We start from the raw sequence: 17,753 nt of genomic DNA on the forward strand, positions 1-17,753 counted from the left end.
ACACAAGGATGAGTTTGTGTTTTTTTGTTTTTTTGTTTTTTTGTTTGGTGGTGCCGGGGATTGAACCCAGAACCTTGTGCATGTAAGGCAAGCACTCTACCACGTGGGCCATATCCCCAGCCCCTGAGTTTGTGTTGTTGATGGCATATTTTTTATTAAGACCCCTTTAGCAACTGAAATTTCAAGAACAGAATCACATTGCATAGCTATCCCATTCATTTCCACTGTGGAATTTTGAGTATTTCCAAGATGGCATGTGTTGTAATTCTTCCTTTATATCATGATAATGCCCTCCACTTGCACTTCCTTGCCGACCTAAATGTGTCCTTTAAATAACTGGATTATAGATCTAGCAATGATAATTCTCCATTGAATGTGATAAAAATTAAAGACACAGTTATTGACTATATAGTATTAGCATTTGCCACTGAGGTCAATAGGACATGGATGTCCAGAAGGGCTGCAGGTGTGCTTCCACATCTGCAGAACTGGATGCGTTGGAGTAATGCTGTTGGCCCTCTCTGCCTTCAGGTTCCACATTCTTCATTCAATTAATTATGGATAGAAAATATTTGGAAAGAAATTACATCTGTACTGAACATGGACAGCCTGTTTTCTTGCCACTGTTCATTAAATATAGTATAAGCACCATTTACATAGAATTTACCTTGTATTAGGGATTACAAATAATCTGGAGATGATTTAAAGTATAGGATGGGAAGTTATATGCAACTGTGCCATTTTTTTTTTTATAAGGGACTTGGGTGTCTGTGGATTTTGGTATCCATGGGGAGTCCTGGAACCAATCCCCTCTGGTCATGGATGCATGACCGTACTTGTGGATTCAAGGATATAGAACACATAGTTGGCACAAGGTAAGGAAACAGAACAGCAGCTAGTTATGTTTTAAGGCTCTCAGAAGAAAAATAATGTTTAAAAAATTTGTAACAACTTATTGCTTTAGTTTTTTTCAATATTTTTTTAGTTGTAGATGGACAAATACCTTTATTTTGTTTATTTATTTTTATGTGGTGCTGAGGATCGAACCCAGGACCCCACATGTGCTAAGCAAGCGCTCTACCACTAAGCCACAACCTCAGCCCCTATGGCTTTATTTTTTAAGCTAAAAAGAAGAGGGATAAACTGCCACTACTCCCCATTTTTATTTAAGAGATGCACCAATTGCCAAGTACATTGTTAATTTCCACTTATGTCACTGTCAGTTAATGTCCCTTTCATTATTTTAACTTCTCTTTTACAAATAATTTTGAACATATAAAAACATTGCAAACATAAAGCATAAAGACTCTCCATATGCTTTTCACTCACATTCGCCTATTATTAAAAATTTTACCAAATTTTCTATATCATTTAATTGTGCATTGTCTGTACAGGCACAATGTATTTTTTTCCTGAACTGAGAGCTGCATATATTAATTTCTATATTTAATAGTTGTAGATTCCAATCTTTAAAAAAGACTGTTTTATCTCTATGATAATGGCATAGAGCTGGGGGTGTAGTTCAGTGGTAGAGCAATTGCCTAGCATACACAAAGACCTGGCTTCAATCCTCAACACTGCAAAAATAAATAAGAAAATAAAGATATTACAAAATATAAAGTGAAAACTCACATGACGTATTTTAAAGCTAAATTAGTGGTCTTAATTGTTTGAATTTATAATTTCACAACATTTACATTATGTATGTTGAAACTTGAATTAAATGCAACTATTAAACATGGATTTGCAACTAAAGCATGTTATAATTTAAATAATTTTTACAAATTGGTTCATATAAATACTTAGGCAATACTGTAAAATTATAGAGACCTATCAACTTTTCCCTTTTCAATCTTCTGAGTCAAGTTTAAGAGTATAATGGCTTTTTTAGTAATTACATATGTCATTAATATTTGGTTTTGTTATTTTAATGTAATTATATTTTCTGATATTTAAAAAAATTACTTTTAAGATGAGATCAATAAAATAAGGAAATAGTAAATGCTATATCTGTTTAAAGATTTATAAAATGTAGAGTTTACCACTAAAGGTACTTGACATAAAAAACTGGAAGATAAAGAATAATACACCATTGTACAATTCCTGTATGAGCGCTCTATATTTTTGTCTAAATATAAAGTACATCTGCTTTACTGAGCTAAATATAAAATAATATGTAATATATTATGAAAATTATAATTATATAGTTTATTTAGAGTTAATTTTGCTTTTTAAATATCTGTAAACCTTAAGTAGCATTATAATTTAAGTATTTGGATCAAGTACTTATAATGTGGTATATTAGAGTTAAAAAAATGACGTTATGGGCTGGGGCTGGGGCTCAGCAGTAGAGCGCGTGCCTAGCACATGTTGAGGCCCTGGGTTCAATCCTCAGCACCACATAAAATAAATAAAATAAAGGTATTGTGTCCAACAAAAACTAAAAAATATTTTTAAAATGACATTTTGTGAGAGAAAAAGTATAATAAATGGAAAAAACTTTCATTAGAATACTTCATTTCCCTATTATATTTACTTTCCAATGTCTCTGTTTCTTTTATGCCATCTTCCTTTCTTCAAATCTTTTAAAGCTTCCTCCCCCAATATCCAACTTGGTGATCTTGCTTTCTATTTCATTAAGAGAAGCATTAAGGGCTGGGATTTTTGACTCAATGGCAGAGTGCTTGCCTAGCATGTATGAGGCATAGGGTTCAATTCTCACCACTGCGTATCAATAAATAAAATAAAGGTCTATTTATAACTAAGAGAGAGAGAGAGAGAGAGAGAGAGAGAGAGAGAGAGAAAGCATTAAGCTGGGTGGGGTTATGATCACCTGTAATTCCAGCAGCTCAGGAGGCTGAAGAAAGAGGATCACAAGTTAAAAGCCTGTCTTAGCAACTTAGTGAGACCCTAAGCAAATTAGTGAGAACTTCTCTCAAAATAAAAAATAAAAAAGGGCTGGAGATGTGGCTCAGTATCAGTGTCCCTGGGTTTAATCCCTGGTTCCAGAGGGAGGGACAGGGGGGATGGGGAGAGAGAGGGAGAAAGAGAGACGTGGGGGAGGAAGAACACATTCAGAAGAGAACTGCTATTTAAAAGAATATTCATAAAGCTATCATCCATGTAATAACATCCAGGACAAGAAACAGAACACCTAACCTCCTACACACCACCACTAATAAATTCCTTCTTCCATCTTAGTGGTAACCCCTATTCTCACATTTGTGACACTTGTTTCTTTACTTTTGTCTATAGGTTTACCTTCCTTATTATTACCCTTAAACAACATTTTTTATGGTGCTGGGGATTGAACCAAGGGCCTTGTGCATGTGAGGCAAACACTCTACCAACTGAGCTCTATCCCCAGCCCCAACAACAAATTTGTTTTACTTATGCTTAAAATTTATGTACTTTGTAAACGTGAAACTGTGAATATCTTCTTTCACTCCACATTGTTGTGAGACTCATTCATGTTGCAGATAGCTGTAGTTGGTTCATTTTTAATGTTGGGCAGTATACCATTGGATGAATATACTTTGAACCTTGAGGGACATTCTGGTTGTTTCCAGTTTTTGACTGTTAGAAAACAGAGCTACAATAAATATTCTTGGATGTGTGCATAAACATGGGTGTTTGTAGCTCATTTTCCTAAGAATGGAATTATTGGTTTATGGAACATGGATACTTTCAACTTCTCTAGATGATGTCTATCTTTTCCTAATGGTGTGTCCTAATTTACAGCCTTATCATCTGTTTAGGATTCCTATTGCTCCACCTGCTGGCCAAAACTTGGCATTAACAGATTTAATTTTTGCCTATGCAGTGGCAGGTAAAATGGCATCTCATAATTAGATTTTCCTGATTACTAATAATGGTGAGCATCTATCATATGCCTATTGAACATTAAGACTTCCTCTTTCTTGGAAGAAATAATTGAATTATGTATTCAAGACATTTGAATATATTTTTTTTTATGTTGGGTTCTGTGCCTTTTCAAATTAATTTGTGTTACTTGTTCTAACTTCAGTCCTGTGTCCTTTATACGTGTTGCATAGATACCCCACTTAGTTACTTATTTTTTTCATTTCCTTATTGGCTTCCTTTGATAATCAGAAGTTCTAATTATAATATAACCAAAGTTATCAATTTTTTTAAATGATAAGCACTTTGTGGTTTTTTCAAAGAAATTATTTTCTAGTCCAATATCATATGTTCCCTTATATTAACATTCATACTTTTTATAATTTTGCCTTTTACATTTAGGTCTTCAGTACACTTGGTATTGATATTGTGTAAAATGTGAGAATAGAGGTCCAATTCCATCCCCTTCTTCTTATATCCGATTGTTCCAATATCATCTGCTAAAAAGTCTTTCCTTCCCAATTCATTTATAATGCCAACCATGTGAAGTATATATTTTGGGGGTTATTGCCTAATTACTGTAGTTTTAAAATAAGTTTTGATGTCTAATAGGGAAAGTCTTCCCACCTCAATCTTTAAATTTATTTTTGTAGTTGTAGCATGCCTTTATTTTATTTGTTTATTTTTATGTGGTGCTAACAATTGAACCCAGTGCCACACGCATGCTAGGCAAGCGCTCTGGCACTGAGCTACAGCCCCAGACCCCCACCTCAATCTTTTTTCAAGAGTTTCATAACTTTCTTATAAATAGCTACAAAAATAAATACAAGGTTTATTTTGTATAAAACTTAATGTTGAGATTTTAATTTCAGCAAAAGTAACTATTGAATTTTAATGTAAAAAATAATGTTTTATTCTAATTTTAATGTTTCTCAAAGTTTTATAATATTCCTTCATAGTGCTTAACATATTCTCTGTTGGATTTTTTTTTTCCAGTGCTGAGGATTGACCTTCAGGCCTTGAGCATGCAAAGTAAGCACTCTACCACTAAGCTATATTTTCAGTCCCTGTTGGATTTTATTAGTTGCTTATTTTTTTAAATAAATTACTGACAATAAAGAGGATTCTCATGAATAGGATTATAATGGGCTTCTTGTAGGTAATGCTATTATGCTTTGGTCCAAGAAAAAATAATTTTTAAAATTGAATTTCAAAATTTTGAAATTTTTGAATTTTTTAATTTGAATGCCATATTTTTAAATTTGAATGTATAAGAAATGACCTCCCCTATCAGTTCTCCATCTGCACCAGCCTAGATCACCCTCTGAGATCCAACTCAAATGTTACTTATTGTATGAAATCTTCCAGAATACTGCAAGTCACAATAATTTGCCTCTACACACATTGTCCTTTATTCATATATCTATTATAGTGCAGTTTACTGCTTTCTGAATATTTTGTGGCTGTGTATATCTTCTTCATGTTTTCTAAAATCCCCAAAGATAGGCGCCTATTTTATTTGTGGTTGTACACATCTCATTCCTTATTTAAGAACAGATTATATAGTAGATGCTCAATAAATGTTAAAGTACATGTTTCACTGGAAGAATACAGACATGAATAAAGCATGGTTTCTGTTCTTGAGAGAAGCCAATAACATATTGAGGGAAAAATACAGTATACTATATGAGAAGCTATACTAGTGACATAGAAAAAGCATATGGAATTCAAAAATACAACAGAAAAAATGACCCATTCATGGTAGTACAAAAGTATATAGGATATCTATGAATAATAACTAACAAAGATGAACAAGCATTATGCAGAAAATCATAAAATTGTGCTAAAGGAAAAATAATATATGTAAAATATGTATACTTGTCAAGAACTGTACAGGGTCTGGGATTTTACCCCATGTACAAGCTAACACATTTGCCTGCCATAGTTTCATGTACTTTATCAGAAGACATAGGAGTTTTGAGTGAAGGACAAAGAATTTTATTACTCACAGAAACAGGAGTAGCTGTAGATTCATGTTGGTTTGTACTTGTCCCCTATGCCTTCCAAGCTACACAAGCGCAATGTGAAGGAGAAATGATAGATGGCTGCACCCACAGTGCATTGCATTAAAGGAAAGGAACAGTAATTTGAAGGATCCAGTGCTTTCATAGAATAGAGAAACAAGTCTGCTCCTTGTCTGGGGAGTGATGTTTCCTCATCCCTCAGGGTTAGCCATTGCAAACATGACCTTGAGAAAAGACCAAGTTATTAGAGCCCAACATTTTTGGCATACTCAGCAAGAACATAAAGGATACTCAGGGCCCAAGGAGGGTTGTCTTTTCCAACAATACTCCATTATGAATTGGATATATGATATGGAAAGACTTTGTATCAGTAAGATGGCATTTCTCAAATTAATCCTTAAGTCCAATACTATTCCAATTGACACATTAACAGGTTCATTTTTTGATGGAATTTAAGAAATGATTACAAAATTGAAAAAGGTATAATATATAGGAAATTGGTATATGAAAGATGGCATTGCAAAGAAATGGAGAAAGGATAAGTAATTTGATACCTGTGATTAGGCCAATTGGTTTGCCTTATAGACAGAATCTAGATTCGTGCCTTATACAATAAAGTCTAGATGTAAGCAACAATCAAAATGTCAAAATCAATACAAAAATCAGAATGCCCTTAGAGAATAATTTTCTGAATAAACACCCCAAATACAAGTTTTTGAAGGAAAAGAATAATATATTTCATTCCAGAAACATTGTATAATAAAATACATGAGAAATAAAAAAAACAATTAATAATTAGTATAAGCTTTATAGAAAACAAGTTACCATATCTTTTAAACCTAAATATATGATTCCTTATGACCAGTAACTCTATTCTTATGTATACAACCAAGAAAAAAATGTACATATTTATACTCATAACAAAACTATATGTAGTAGCCCTAAAGTGGAAATAAATAGGGATGGGGATTTGTATTCATAACACATTGAAATGCAGTACACAAAGGAGAACAAACTAATGACAAATACACATGAACACATGGATGAATTTACAAACCTAAAGTTGAATGTTGAGTAAAAGAAGACACACACACACACACACACACACACATACACACACACAGAAAGTGTTTATTTAAAGCATAAAGGAGGTAAACTAATTGTCAGGAGAGTGGCTATCATCTTTGCCCATAGTGGTGATTGGAAGGTTTCACAAGAGAGATTTCCCGAGAGCCGATCATGTTACATGTCCTGATCTCGGGACTGGTTAAATGGGTTTCATCACTTTGTGAACATTCATCAAGATGCACACCTAAGCCCAGTACAGTGGTGCCTACCTGTAATCCCAGCAACATGGGAGGCTGACGAGGGAGGATCACAAGTTCAAAGCCAACCTCAGCAACTTAGTGAGACTCTATCTCAAAATAAAAAATAAAAAAGGGCTGGGAATGTGGCTCAATTCCCAGGACAAAAAAAAGATGCACATATAAGATATGTTCATTTTTTTGTGTATGTATATAATACATGAATAAAATATTTGGAAACCCATGTCATAGAATACTCCTAACACATGGGTCTTGAAGCAGTTGTGTGCATCCCAAAAGTTATTTTTCTCAGACAAGTTTATTCTGGTTATACTAGTTATAAACCAACAGAATATAATGCAAAAAAGAACCAGCAAGAGATTGAGAATTTTTTTTTGTAAAATATATTACTGAGCTACAGCCCCAGACCCCCACCTCAATCTTTATTGTTATTAATTCTAACCACTAGTTAGAATACAGAATATATAAAGAGCCCATAAAAAACAATACTAAAAAAGACAAACAACTTTAAAAAGTGGGCGAAGGATATTTAAAAAGGTACTTCACAGAAGAAGAAATACATATGACCAGGAAACTTATAAAAAGTTGCTCATCCTTATAAAATAATCTGGGAAATGCAGGTTCAAACACTAGAGAAATGAACTGGAAGGCTATACATCACATTCAGGATAGGACTACCTCTAAAATGGGGAAGGTTGAATGGAAAAGGGACAAAGGTCAAGGAAACTTAGATTTTTTTTTCATTATTTGCAAAAAAGAAAGTAAAATTAAATATACCTAAGTATTAACAACATGGAGGGTCAGAGTTGTGGTTCAGTGGTAGAGCACTTGCCTAGCATGTGTGAGGCATTGGGTTAGAGTCTTAGCACCACATAAAAAAATAAACAAAATAAAGATATTGTGTCTATCTACAGCTAAAAATATTTTTAAAAATATTAACATTGAAATCTGAGTGGTAGAAACACTGGTATTTATCATTTTTAATGCCTGGAACATTGTAGGTATTCAATGATGAGTTCAATTTGTTAAATCTTTTGAATTTCAATTTTAATTGCCTTTCAATTTTAAGCAATTCTTTAAAACTATACAAAACTGAAATTGACACAAAGTGCCTCAAAAGCATAGAAAACAGTATGGAGTGAGGTGGGGAAGTCTGGAGAAATCCCTGTAAATAGTGATTTCTGACCTGTGTAGCTTTATATTATCATACATGAGCCATATAGAAAACATATGGTGCAAGCTATATATAGTTTTACTTTAATTTTACCTTAACACTCTAAGGTTCTGGGTGAGTTCCCAGAAAATGACCTTGAACTTGAAGTCCTTTCAAGTAACTATCAGATTCTTACTTTTCTCCTCCAATAGACACTGGGTGGTGCTGCTGTCCAAAAATTAAGCTCTTCATGGATTTATTACTTCAATCTACAGACATGTCTTTATCCAGTGTTTCCTGTGGGCCGAGCAAAGTGCTAGGGATTGGGGATATAAAGATGGACAGTCCCAGTAGAGTCTCCTGCAATTATTCTAAACTGACTGCTATCGTGTTCAGTGGTAGAGAAAGTGAAAAAAAAAATGTGGCTTTTACATAGGAGGGCACCATTGTCACAGAAACGTCTAGCCATAGGAGTGAATGACCCTGAACCATCCACCGTCACCATGAGCAGCCCTACTACAGACCAAGGATCAGAACAGACCTCCCAGAGCACCTCTTCCAAGTTACTGTTCGACCATCACAGCGAATTTCCGCTCCACGGACTATAAAACGCCAAGAGAGCCTAAGCACTGCTCATTCAGCTGGAATCTCAAAAGTTCCAGACATTCAAATCTAACTGGGCTTGACGTCTGCTTACTCTAGAGGACCCTGCTACCGCGGAGGAGTACGGGTATTTGCGACAAAAGGAATGTGGACCTTCAGGACTAAAGCAGTGGAAGTGGGGAGTTGTGTCCTCCCTAAAATTAATCCTGGAGCAGGGCCTGCTATGACGTCATCAAGTTTTGCGGCCAGGGATTAAGTATATTGTAGAGCGAAGATGGTGGACGCAGGCCTGCTGGGCTAAAGCAGAGGCAGGGCGGGAGGCGATGCCAGGACCCCTCATCCAATCAGAGGGCTGGGGCGGGATATGGGGGCGGTGCCTGCTACCGACGTTTAAGTGCCTGGTTCTGCGCGGGAACGCCAACCTGCTCCAGACTGAACACAGCGGCAGTTAACCGACGGCTCTACGCTAGACTCAAGGCTTCAGGTGAGGACTTGTGGTCTCATCCGAATAGGAGGACTACGGGTATGGGAGGGCTCAGGGCGTCCGTCGCCCTCAGGAGCCGAGAAGGCGGGGGGTTGGGCTGGCGTTTAGCGTCTGTGCCGCTGGAGGAGTCCGCGCCTTTGTCTTCCTGCGGCACCACCTTCTTTGCGAGATGGTTAGCCCTCCTGGGGGTCGGTTTCTGGAAGGCCCAGGGGGATGAACCACCAGTCACCTACCCACTGCAGCGGCAGTTCTGGAGACTGCGAGGACGAGGAGTTTAGGGACCACCCGGAATGGGTCTTCTGGGGCAGGCCCCTTATACCCTTTCCTCTCAGTGACCATTCAGCAGGGCGCCAGACATTGACAATATTTTAAAATGTTCACAAACCTTTCCTGGCAAATGGTTCCTGACAAACTCGCCAATAAGCCCCGCCCTTCCTTATTGTTATTAATAATAATTTTGTTAATTCCGGTTTTCATAGCTTTCAGATTGGTGTCGGATGGCTCGGCAAGAGGGCCTTAACTGGAGACTTCTAGCTGTGTGTGTGTGTGTGTGTGTGTGTGTGTGTGTGTGTGTGTGGTGAGGGGCTCTTCATTCTGTTCTGGGCACTAGAACGTGTCTTTCCTCACCAGGGTGGGGCCAGGCACGTACAGGAGAGCTCTCTTCCGGTTTGTGGAGTCTCCTATTGTCTCTCCTGGACAAATGCAGGATGTTCAGAGGGCACCTCTGAGCCTCATCTTGCTTCTCCCTTTGCAGAGAAAATAGGGTGAAATAAGAATCAATTCTGTTTGCTTTACCCCATTCTGATGACCTCAATCTGATTCTAATTGGCTGTTCCTTATAGCATTTTCCAAACTAGTGCCACAAGACCTGTGATTAGTTCTGACCAGATTAAATCCTTCCCTTTCTTATTGTAGCTCTTTAATATACTGTCTTTGGACATTTAAAATGGAAAGAAATTAGTACAATTTTGTGTGTTACCTTTTTTTGTATGATGTGTCCCTCATCTCCCAGGGAAAATGCCAGAAAAAAGAGAACTTGAATAGAAGGCAAAAACGCTCAGATAGTGCTTGCTCCTGTTTCAGAATCATTAACTAGTCAAATCTAATTTTTCTTTTATTTTTTTTTGTCTTCTAAACCTACCTGTTTGTGTGCTTCTATCACCTCCATTTTACCTTTGCTGTGATTTGAAAAAGAGTCAGACATATTGGCTCTGCATATCTAGAGCATCTTGGTTTCTACTGCATCTTCATCCACTATCACTTACTGCCTACCAGAAATGGGCTAATGACACAGAATTGAAAGCATTCTAATAAAAGTGTGACCTTTCTAAGCTCTTTTTCTGTTGAATATCAGCACATAAAATATACATTGATATTAAATTAAATGAGGACATTTTTTACTGTTACTCCTTAGTCTGAAGATAGTTCTGCCAATTAATTTAATTTTTTTAGTCTTTCTTTTAGTCAAGATGAGTGATAAACCAGACTTGTCTGAAGTGGAGAAGTTTGACAAATCAAAACTGAAGAAAACTAATACTGAAGAAAAAAATACTCTTCCCTCAAAGGAAAGTAAGTAATGAGGGATTTTTAATTGACATGCCAACAAAGGTGGAAGTTTTTCAGTAAATAAACCCATATTCTAGTAAATTTTGCCACAAAATGGGCAGTAATTAGAGTATCGTTGTATTTAAAGCAACAGTTAAAAATGTCAATAGTTGACTTTGTTATTGGGGTTATGTAAATGGTTCTCATATGATAGGCCTTAGTAGTATGTGGGAATAAAAAACTAGTTTTTTTGGGGAAAATTACTAATAACCACATTAAATCCAATCTTAGAATATTGGACTAAACACTGCATTTAGAAATTTCAGTCTGTGATCTCACCCCTAAAGAACCATGCACAGTCTGCAGTTTTGACCTTCTCTACCTGATGATAATAGGGAAGAACATGTATAGACCTTGGATATACTTAAGATTCCCAGACTGCAAGGGATCAGTTTTACCCTCTAGAGTTACAGCCTTCTGAAGAAATTCCAAACATATTTACAAATGCTCTGGGACACTTTTGTCATGTCAGCATTTTTTGGGAATTTCAAAAAATATCTGGAAGTATAATTTCCTTATTGTATAGTGATTAAAAATGTGGATGAAAATGCTTTGTTTTCTCTTCAGTCTCAAATAATCTATGGAAAATGGCAATAGAATAAATAATAAATACTCTCAAATGAAAAAAAAAAGCCCACAGTTGATGTAGATTCTAATGTATGTTCAGGTGGTTAAAAAGCATGCACATACTCATACTATGAGGATTTGTGCTTAGTGCTTTGGCATCCTAAATTTAAAGTGTGTATGGCAGGCTTAAGTGACTTAGTAAAGAACTCAGTGTGTGTGTGAGTGTGTGGGGGGGTGCTGTGGATTGAACCCAGGGACTCCTGCATATTGGGTAAGCACTCTGCCACTGAGCTGTACCCCCTACCCAGTAGCAAAGTGTTTTTCTGGAAGGTACTGAACTTAATCTTAGGAAAACACTCTCTTAATGATTTTTTTGTTGCTTTTTTTCCCCTTCTTAGCTATCCAGCAGGAGAAAGAGTGTGTCCAAACATCATAAAATGGGGATCTCCTCCCAAGAGCAAATTTCAACATTGATGGAGAGTCTTGGTTTTAGTAAACCCATGTATTCGTAGAAATGTTAGGCATCTATGGCTTCTCACCTGTACTTTGTGGCTAAGAGGTCAACACTAGTCAATGTTCCCTTAAATTTATTTTTAAACTTCTCCTTGGTACATAAATAAATTCCAAATGAAAGATGCTGTCAATAGTCTCACCATTGATGATCTTTGTGTGTGTAGTCTTTGTAAACCCCATAAAGCAAGCCAATTTTAACTTAGAATGGGTACCTCCATTGCTTCTTAATATTCATGAAGTTACATACTTTTGCAGCTTCTCGCAGTTTTCATTTCTGTACCAATAAAATAATAAACACAGTCACTGTTTTCCTGTGGTTCATTCTTGGTGTTCTTATAAGGAATGAAGTTAAGTGAGGGTACTCTTTGAAACTAAGCAAAGTCCTTGAAGGGAAATCTCTTTAGCAGCTTATGTGTAAGAGAAGTGCTCCTCCCCACCCCCATCCAGGTCTGGTCGGTCCTGACTTGGGGATACTAGATGCTTTCCCCTTAGAGTTAGAATCATAGGTAACGTTGGAAGAAGAGGTCATGTGGACTAAACTTCTTATCTCAGAATGAAGAATGGAAACATGAGGTCTGAAGATAAGAAATCTGTTCAAGATGAGTAAGGGCTGGGATTCATGCTAACCCTCTTGTTTTCTGGAAAGTATTTTTCAACTTAATGGGAGGGAACACTCAAGGCTGGGGTTGAATGGGGAAGGAGATAGTTGCTAACTTACACCATACTAAGCATATCAAGATATTCCACTGAGTGTAAACTCAGATGTTTAATATCACTAATGGCCTGTGGCACTGAAACTCTGGCCTGGTCCTTTTTTTTTTGGCACAAGGAGTGCTTAATCACTGAGTCACATCCTCAGCCCTTTTTATATTTTATTTTGAGACAGGGTCTCTCTAAGTTGTTTAGGGAGACCTTGTCTCAAAATTGCTGAGTCTGACTTTGAACTTGTGATCCTCTGGCCTCAGCCTCCCAAGTGCTGGGATTACAGGTATGCTCTACCATGCTTGGCCTCTGGTCTGGTTCTTGTACTGAACAGAATTTACTGTCTTATGAAGTGAGCATTTTTGGTTGTTATGGTCAATGTAAGTACTACTGACTGAATTGTGATTTGCAAATTCATATGTTGAAGTCCTAACACCCAATGTGGCTGTGTATCTGGTAATAGAGTTTTTAAGAAGTAATTAAAGTTAAATCAGCCCATAAAGGTTGGACTAATAGGACTGTGGGCCTTACAATAAGAGGAAAAGAGAATGAAATTCTTTCTACTATGAGAAGACACAATGAGAAAATGGCTATCTACAAACCAGGAAGAGTACCTTCACCAGAATCTGACCATGCTGGACCTTGACCTGGGACTTCTAACATCTGGAACAGTGAGAAAATAAATTTCTGGTGTTTAAGCCACCAAGTCCATGGTATTTTGTTATGGCAGCCTGAGGTGATTAATATAATAAGGAATACATATAAATGCATGTGTCTCAATCCCTGCTTTTAAATGATACTTTTATCACTTTAAATTTATAAAACCAATCATCTACAGTCCCACCAATTAGAAATGTTAATCATCCAGTATAACCATCCAGAATGTTATCTGTTAATATATATCATCCCTTAAAAAGGGATTATACCCCAATATCTATTTTTGACCTGAAGTATTATCTTCTTTCCTCTTTTCTAAGGACTCACACCCTTAAATAATCACTGTAGTTAAGCAGAATGGAAGCTATTTTTTCTGGTATGGTATGAACTTCCCATATGCAAAATAGTACATGGGTCAACTTTGATCAAGTGCCAATGAGATAACACAATCACAGGGCTTTTTAGTAAGAAGATTTGAACCTTGTAAGTAAACATGTTAGTCTCTAATACATTTGTCCAGTAGAGTCACTTAATCCCTTGTAGTGATATGCTGCTTGCACTGTGCCCAAAGCTGCCTCCCTGTAACTTCTATTCAATACTCCTAAACTATGCACCAGAGGCTCATACAGCAGAGTTAATCTGAAGTTAGCTGTTGTGTGCCTGCCCCTGTACCTCCAAGTCTTCTCCATCTGACACTTCACAGATCCTTTGGCCCAAGTTACACTGACAGGGGACATTCTGGTTCCACATAGGCACAAACTTGTTCATCATTAGATCTCTGGATCCTGACTCTGTTATCCAATACATTTGTTCTCCTTTCAGTGGTGCCATTTGCAAAGATATTATTCATCCATGATAGATTCAGAAACCTCTGTATTTGCACACTAACACAGCTCAAAGGAAGGCAAGCTGGGATTAGACAGGAACTCCTAGTGTTAAGTTGCTTCTGGTAGCCATCCTTTTCAGTCAAGTATTGGTTCCATCCTGGGTAGTTTAAGTGCTAAACAGAGTGGGAATAGATAAGTGGTGCATGGCAGGAGGTGAATGACATGTAGTTGCTAAGTAAATATTAATACAGAATGGAGGTGGGAAAAACAATTTCTTAAATACATAATGTGGGGCACTCTTCTAGTCATTAGTTTCAGTTGCCTTACCAACAGTGGGAGGATTTTCCCCCCAATATGCAGGGATTGTGATTTAGGGCCAAAAATCTCTTTTTTTTTTTTTCAAAACTGACAGCACTAAGGCCTGTTGTAGCAGAAAAAGGAAAAGGAAAAAGGCTGAATTTAAATGGTTTTCTTCTCATACACATTCATATCCTTTAAAAAATACTGGTCAGTGTCTTTAAACACTTATCCTGTCATTGCACATAAGTAGATGTGACCTTAATTATTAAAAACAAAAAGGTCATATAATAATGCTATTTTTAATTTTTTGAGAAACTATCTACTAAGTAATATGCTATTACAGATATTTCTTGCTTTTTTAATTTTATTTTTTGGGAAGATAAGCTTTTCATACTCCGGAAAATAAGCTTTATTATATGTCTCTGCCATCTCAATTTCCTCTTTCTACTGTCTTCCATGTATATATTTTTTAATATATTTATTTTTATTTATTTTTACGTGGTGCTGAGGATCAAACTGAGGGCCTCATGCATGCGAAGCAAGCGCTCTCCACTGAGCTTCAACCCCAGCCCCATTTCAAGTTTTGGTTAAATTATTATTCTGTGTCTACATTTCTATGACTGTACAGGCATTGTTATTAAATTTCCTTTCCTGTAGAGTATTTTGTTTTTCCTAGAGTTGATTGTGCTGTTTTTGATGCCCTTACATTTTTTTAAAAATAAAATACCTTTATTTTATTTATTTTATGTGGTGCTGAGGATTGAACCCAGGGCCTCGCGTGTGCCAGGCGAGTGCTCTACTGCTGAGCCACAACCCCAGCCCTTGATGCCCTTGCATTTTTAAAATGCATTTAACATTAATTTATAGCCAGATTTACTTATTTAGAAGTTACCCTCAGTGTGGTCAAGCACATCAGGCAGCCTATTAGTTATACTTCTTCCTTGGAGACATCCTCTGCCCTCTTATATAATCTTTTTTGCTTCTTTGTTGACCTTCTACTGAGCTAATCTTTAGGAACTTACTTGCCTTATCCTGCTTGTTTTCTTCATTTCTTTCCTGTGCTGTGTTTCCTATTTCCTGGATCCTATGTCTGAACTTTTCTCCAGTCTGGTGACTATTGGCTGCTCATTTTATCTTTTTAAAATTTATTCCCATTAGTTATACATGACAGCAGAATGCATTTCAACTCATTGTACACAAATATAGTACAAACCTACAATACTCAAGAGGTGAAAGCAGCCCAAATGGCCATCAACAAATGAATGATAAAGAAATTCTAATCTATACACGTAGTAAAATATTATGTAGCCTTAAAAAGAAGCAAATCCTGTCACATGCTACAAATGTGGATGAAATTTAGAACATTATGCTAAGTGAGAAAAGCCAGTCATAAAAAGACAAATACTATATGATTTCCCTTACATGAGGTATCTAAAATAGTCGAACTCATGGAAACATAAAGGAAAATTATGGTCTCCAGGAACGGGGGAGAGAGAAATGGAGAGTTGTTCAGTTGATAGAGTTTCAGTTTTGCAAAATGAAAAAGTTCCAAAGATCTGTTACCCCCCAATACCCCCAAAACAAAAAAACCAAAAGAGGTGAAATGTCAAACATAATAAAATATTCCCTATTAATTTATTTGTCTATTCAACTAAGATCTGAGAATTACTGTGCTCACAATTTTCTACATGATCTAGTTACCCTGAGAAATGTGGAGTAGTAAGTTGGAACACATCTCAGGGTTTAAGGGATGCTATTAAGAAATTCAAAAGGATAACAGGTGAAATCAGGGCATAGGGAAAATGCCTGGGAATACAAAAAGAAATAAATAGCCACTGTTCAAGATTCTGCACCTACCACCCAATTTAACACTCTCATTCTTCCCTTATGAAATGATAAAAGAGGAAGACTGTTATATTGGGTGACAAATCAGGGCCAATCACATTTTGTAGGGAGCATTGTTTTGAAGGAGGTGTTTTCATCATTCCAAATTACTACAGTGGGTTATTTTTTTTCAGACACATGATTGAAAGTGAAAAAAAAAATAACAAGATCATCAAACAACTTGGTAAAAAGAATGGAAGATTTACCCTAGTTCTCATAATTGGTCAGCATAATTTTCTTACTATGATGCTAGAGAGAGAAGACATGTACACTCATATCTTTGGATTCATATCCTTAAATTGCTGTGATTAAAAGCAAACAACAACAAGGACTAGGGTTGTGGCTCAGTGATAGAGTGCTCGCCTAGCACATGTGAGGCCCTGGGCTCGATCCTCAGCACCACATAAAAATAAATAAATAAAGTTATGTGTCCAACTACAACTAGAAAATAAATATTTTTTTAAAAAAGCAAACAATGACAAAATAGCAGACCAAACAACAAAAACAAAATATCAATTTCCTCCAAAATCTCCAGGGCTGAACACCCAGGAAAGCACTTTGTGGTTTAGCTTAGATTACCTGCTCACACTTTGAGCCAGTGAAAAATAATTTTGAGTAGCTCTCATTGAATGCTTCCATTATTCCAGTAATGCATAGTTACAGATAATAAAGTTTTAAATTAGCAAAAAGAGATTATAGACTAGTGATATAGTTTGGATATGTGATCCTGTTAGTGTTTGAATATGAAATGTACCCCAAAGGCTCAGGTATTGGAGACTTGGACCACAGTGCAGCAAGGCTCAGAGGTGGAGCTGTTGGGTAGTGGTTGGATGGTGAAAGTTCTGATTTCAACAATAGATTAACCCATTGGTGGATTCATAATTGAACAGAATTTTGGGAGGTAGTGTTACCAAATTGGAGGAAGTAGGTCACTTGGGGCGTCCAAGAATATAAGAATAGTATGTCTTATCCCCAAATCCTCTTTATTCACTCTGCTTCTCATTCACCTGAGGTAAGAAGTTCTGTTCTGCTACATCTTTTTTTTATTGGTTGTTCAAAACATTACAAAGCTCTTGACATATCATATTTCATACATTAGATTCAAGTGGGTTATGAACTCCCATTTTTACCCCAAATACAGATTGCAGAATCACATCAGTTACACATCCACAATTTTACATATTGCCATATTAGTAACTGTTGTATTCTGCTACCTTTCCTATCCTCTACTATCCCCCCTCCCCTCCC

The 17,753-nt window shown here is 36.5% G+C and overlaps 1 protein-coding gene across 2 annotated transcripts; it reads left to right on the forward strand.

Annotated features, from left to right (window-relative positions):
• The first annotated feature begins 9,295 nt into the window (after positions 1–9,295).
• Positions 9,296–12,435, forward strand: LOC107152495 (thymosin beta-15A). 2 transcript variants are annotated; one of them, XM_015497990.2, is made up of 3 exons: positions 9,296–9,450; positions 10,903–11,019; positions 12,021–12,435. In XM_015497990.2, exons 2-3 carry the CDS (start codon positions 10,920–10,922, stop codon positions 12,056–12,058), a joined length of 138 nt encoding a protein of 45 aa, XP_015353476.1. In that variant the 5' UTR covers positions 9,296–9,450; positions 10,903–10,919; the 3' UTR covers positions 12,059–12,435. The 2 variants fall into 2 exon arrangements, with proteins under 2 accessions (XP_015353476.1, XP_015353475.1); XM_015497989.2 differs by having other exon boundaries at positions 9,307–9,450; positions 10,915–11,019.
• The last annotated feature ends 5,318 nt before the right edge of the window (positions 12,436–17,753 follow it).

The sequence above is a fragment of the Marmota marmota genome, unplaced genomic scaffold, assembly GCF_001458135.2.
Source record: "Marmota marmota marmota unplaced genomic scaffold, marMar, whole genome shotgun sequence".
In the NCBI taxonomy this organism is placed as follows: domain Eukaryota; kingdom Metazoa; phylum Chordata; class Mammalia; order Rodentia; family Sciuridae; genus Marmota; species Marmota marmota.

What these genes read in the sequence shown, in the direction of transcription:
- LOC107152495 (XM_015497990.2), top strand. Translation starts at nt 10,920, where the DNA reads ATGAGTGATAAACCAGACTTGTCTGAAGTGGAGAAGTTTGACAAATCA. An exon ending in TACTCTTCCCTCAAAGGAAA is followed by an intron (nt 11,020 to 12,020) that starts GTAAGTAATGAG and finishes TCCCCTTCTTAG; the next exon opens with CTATCCAGCAGGAGAAAGAG.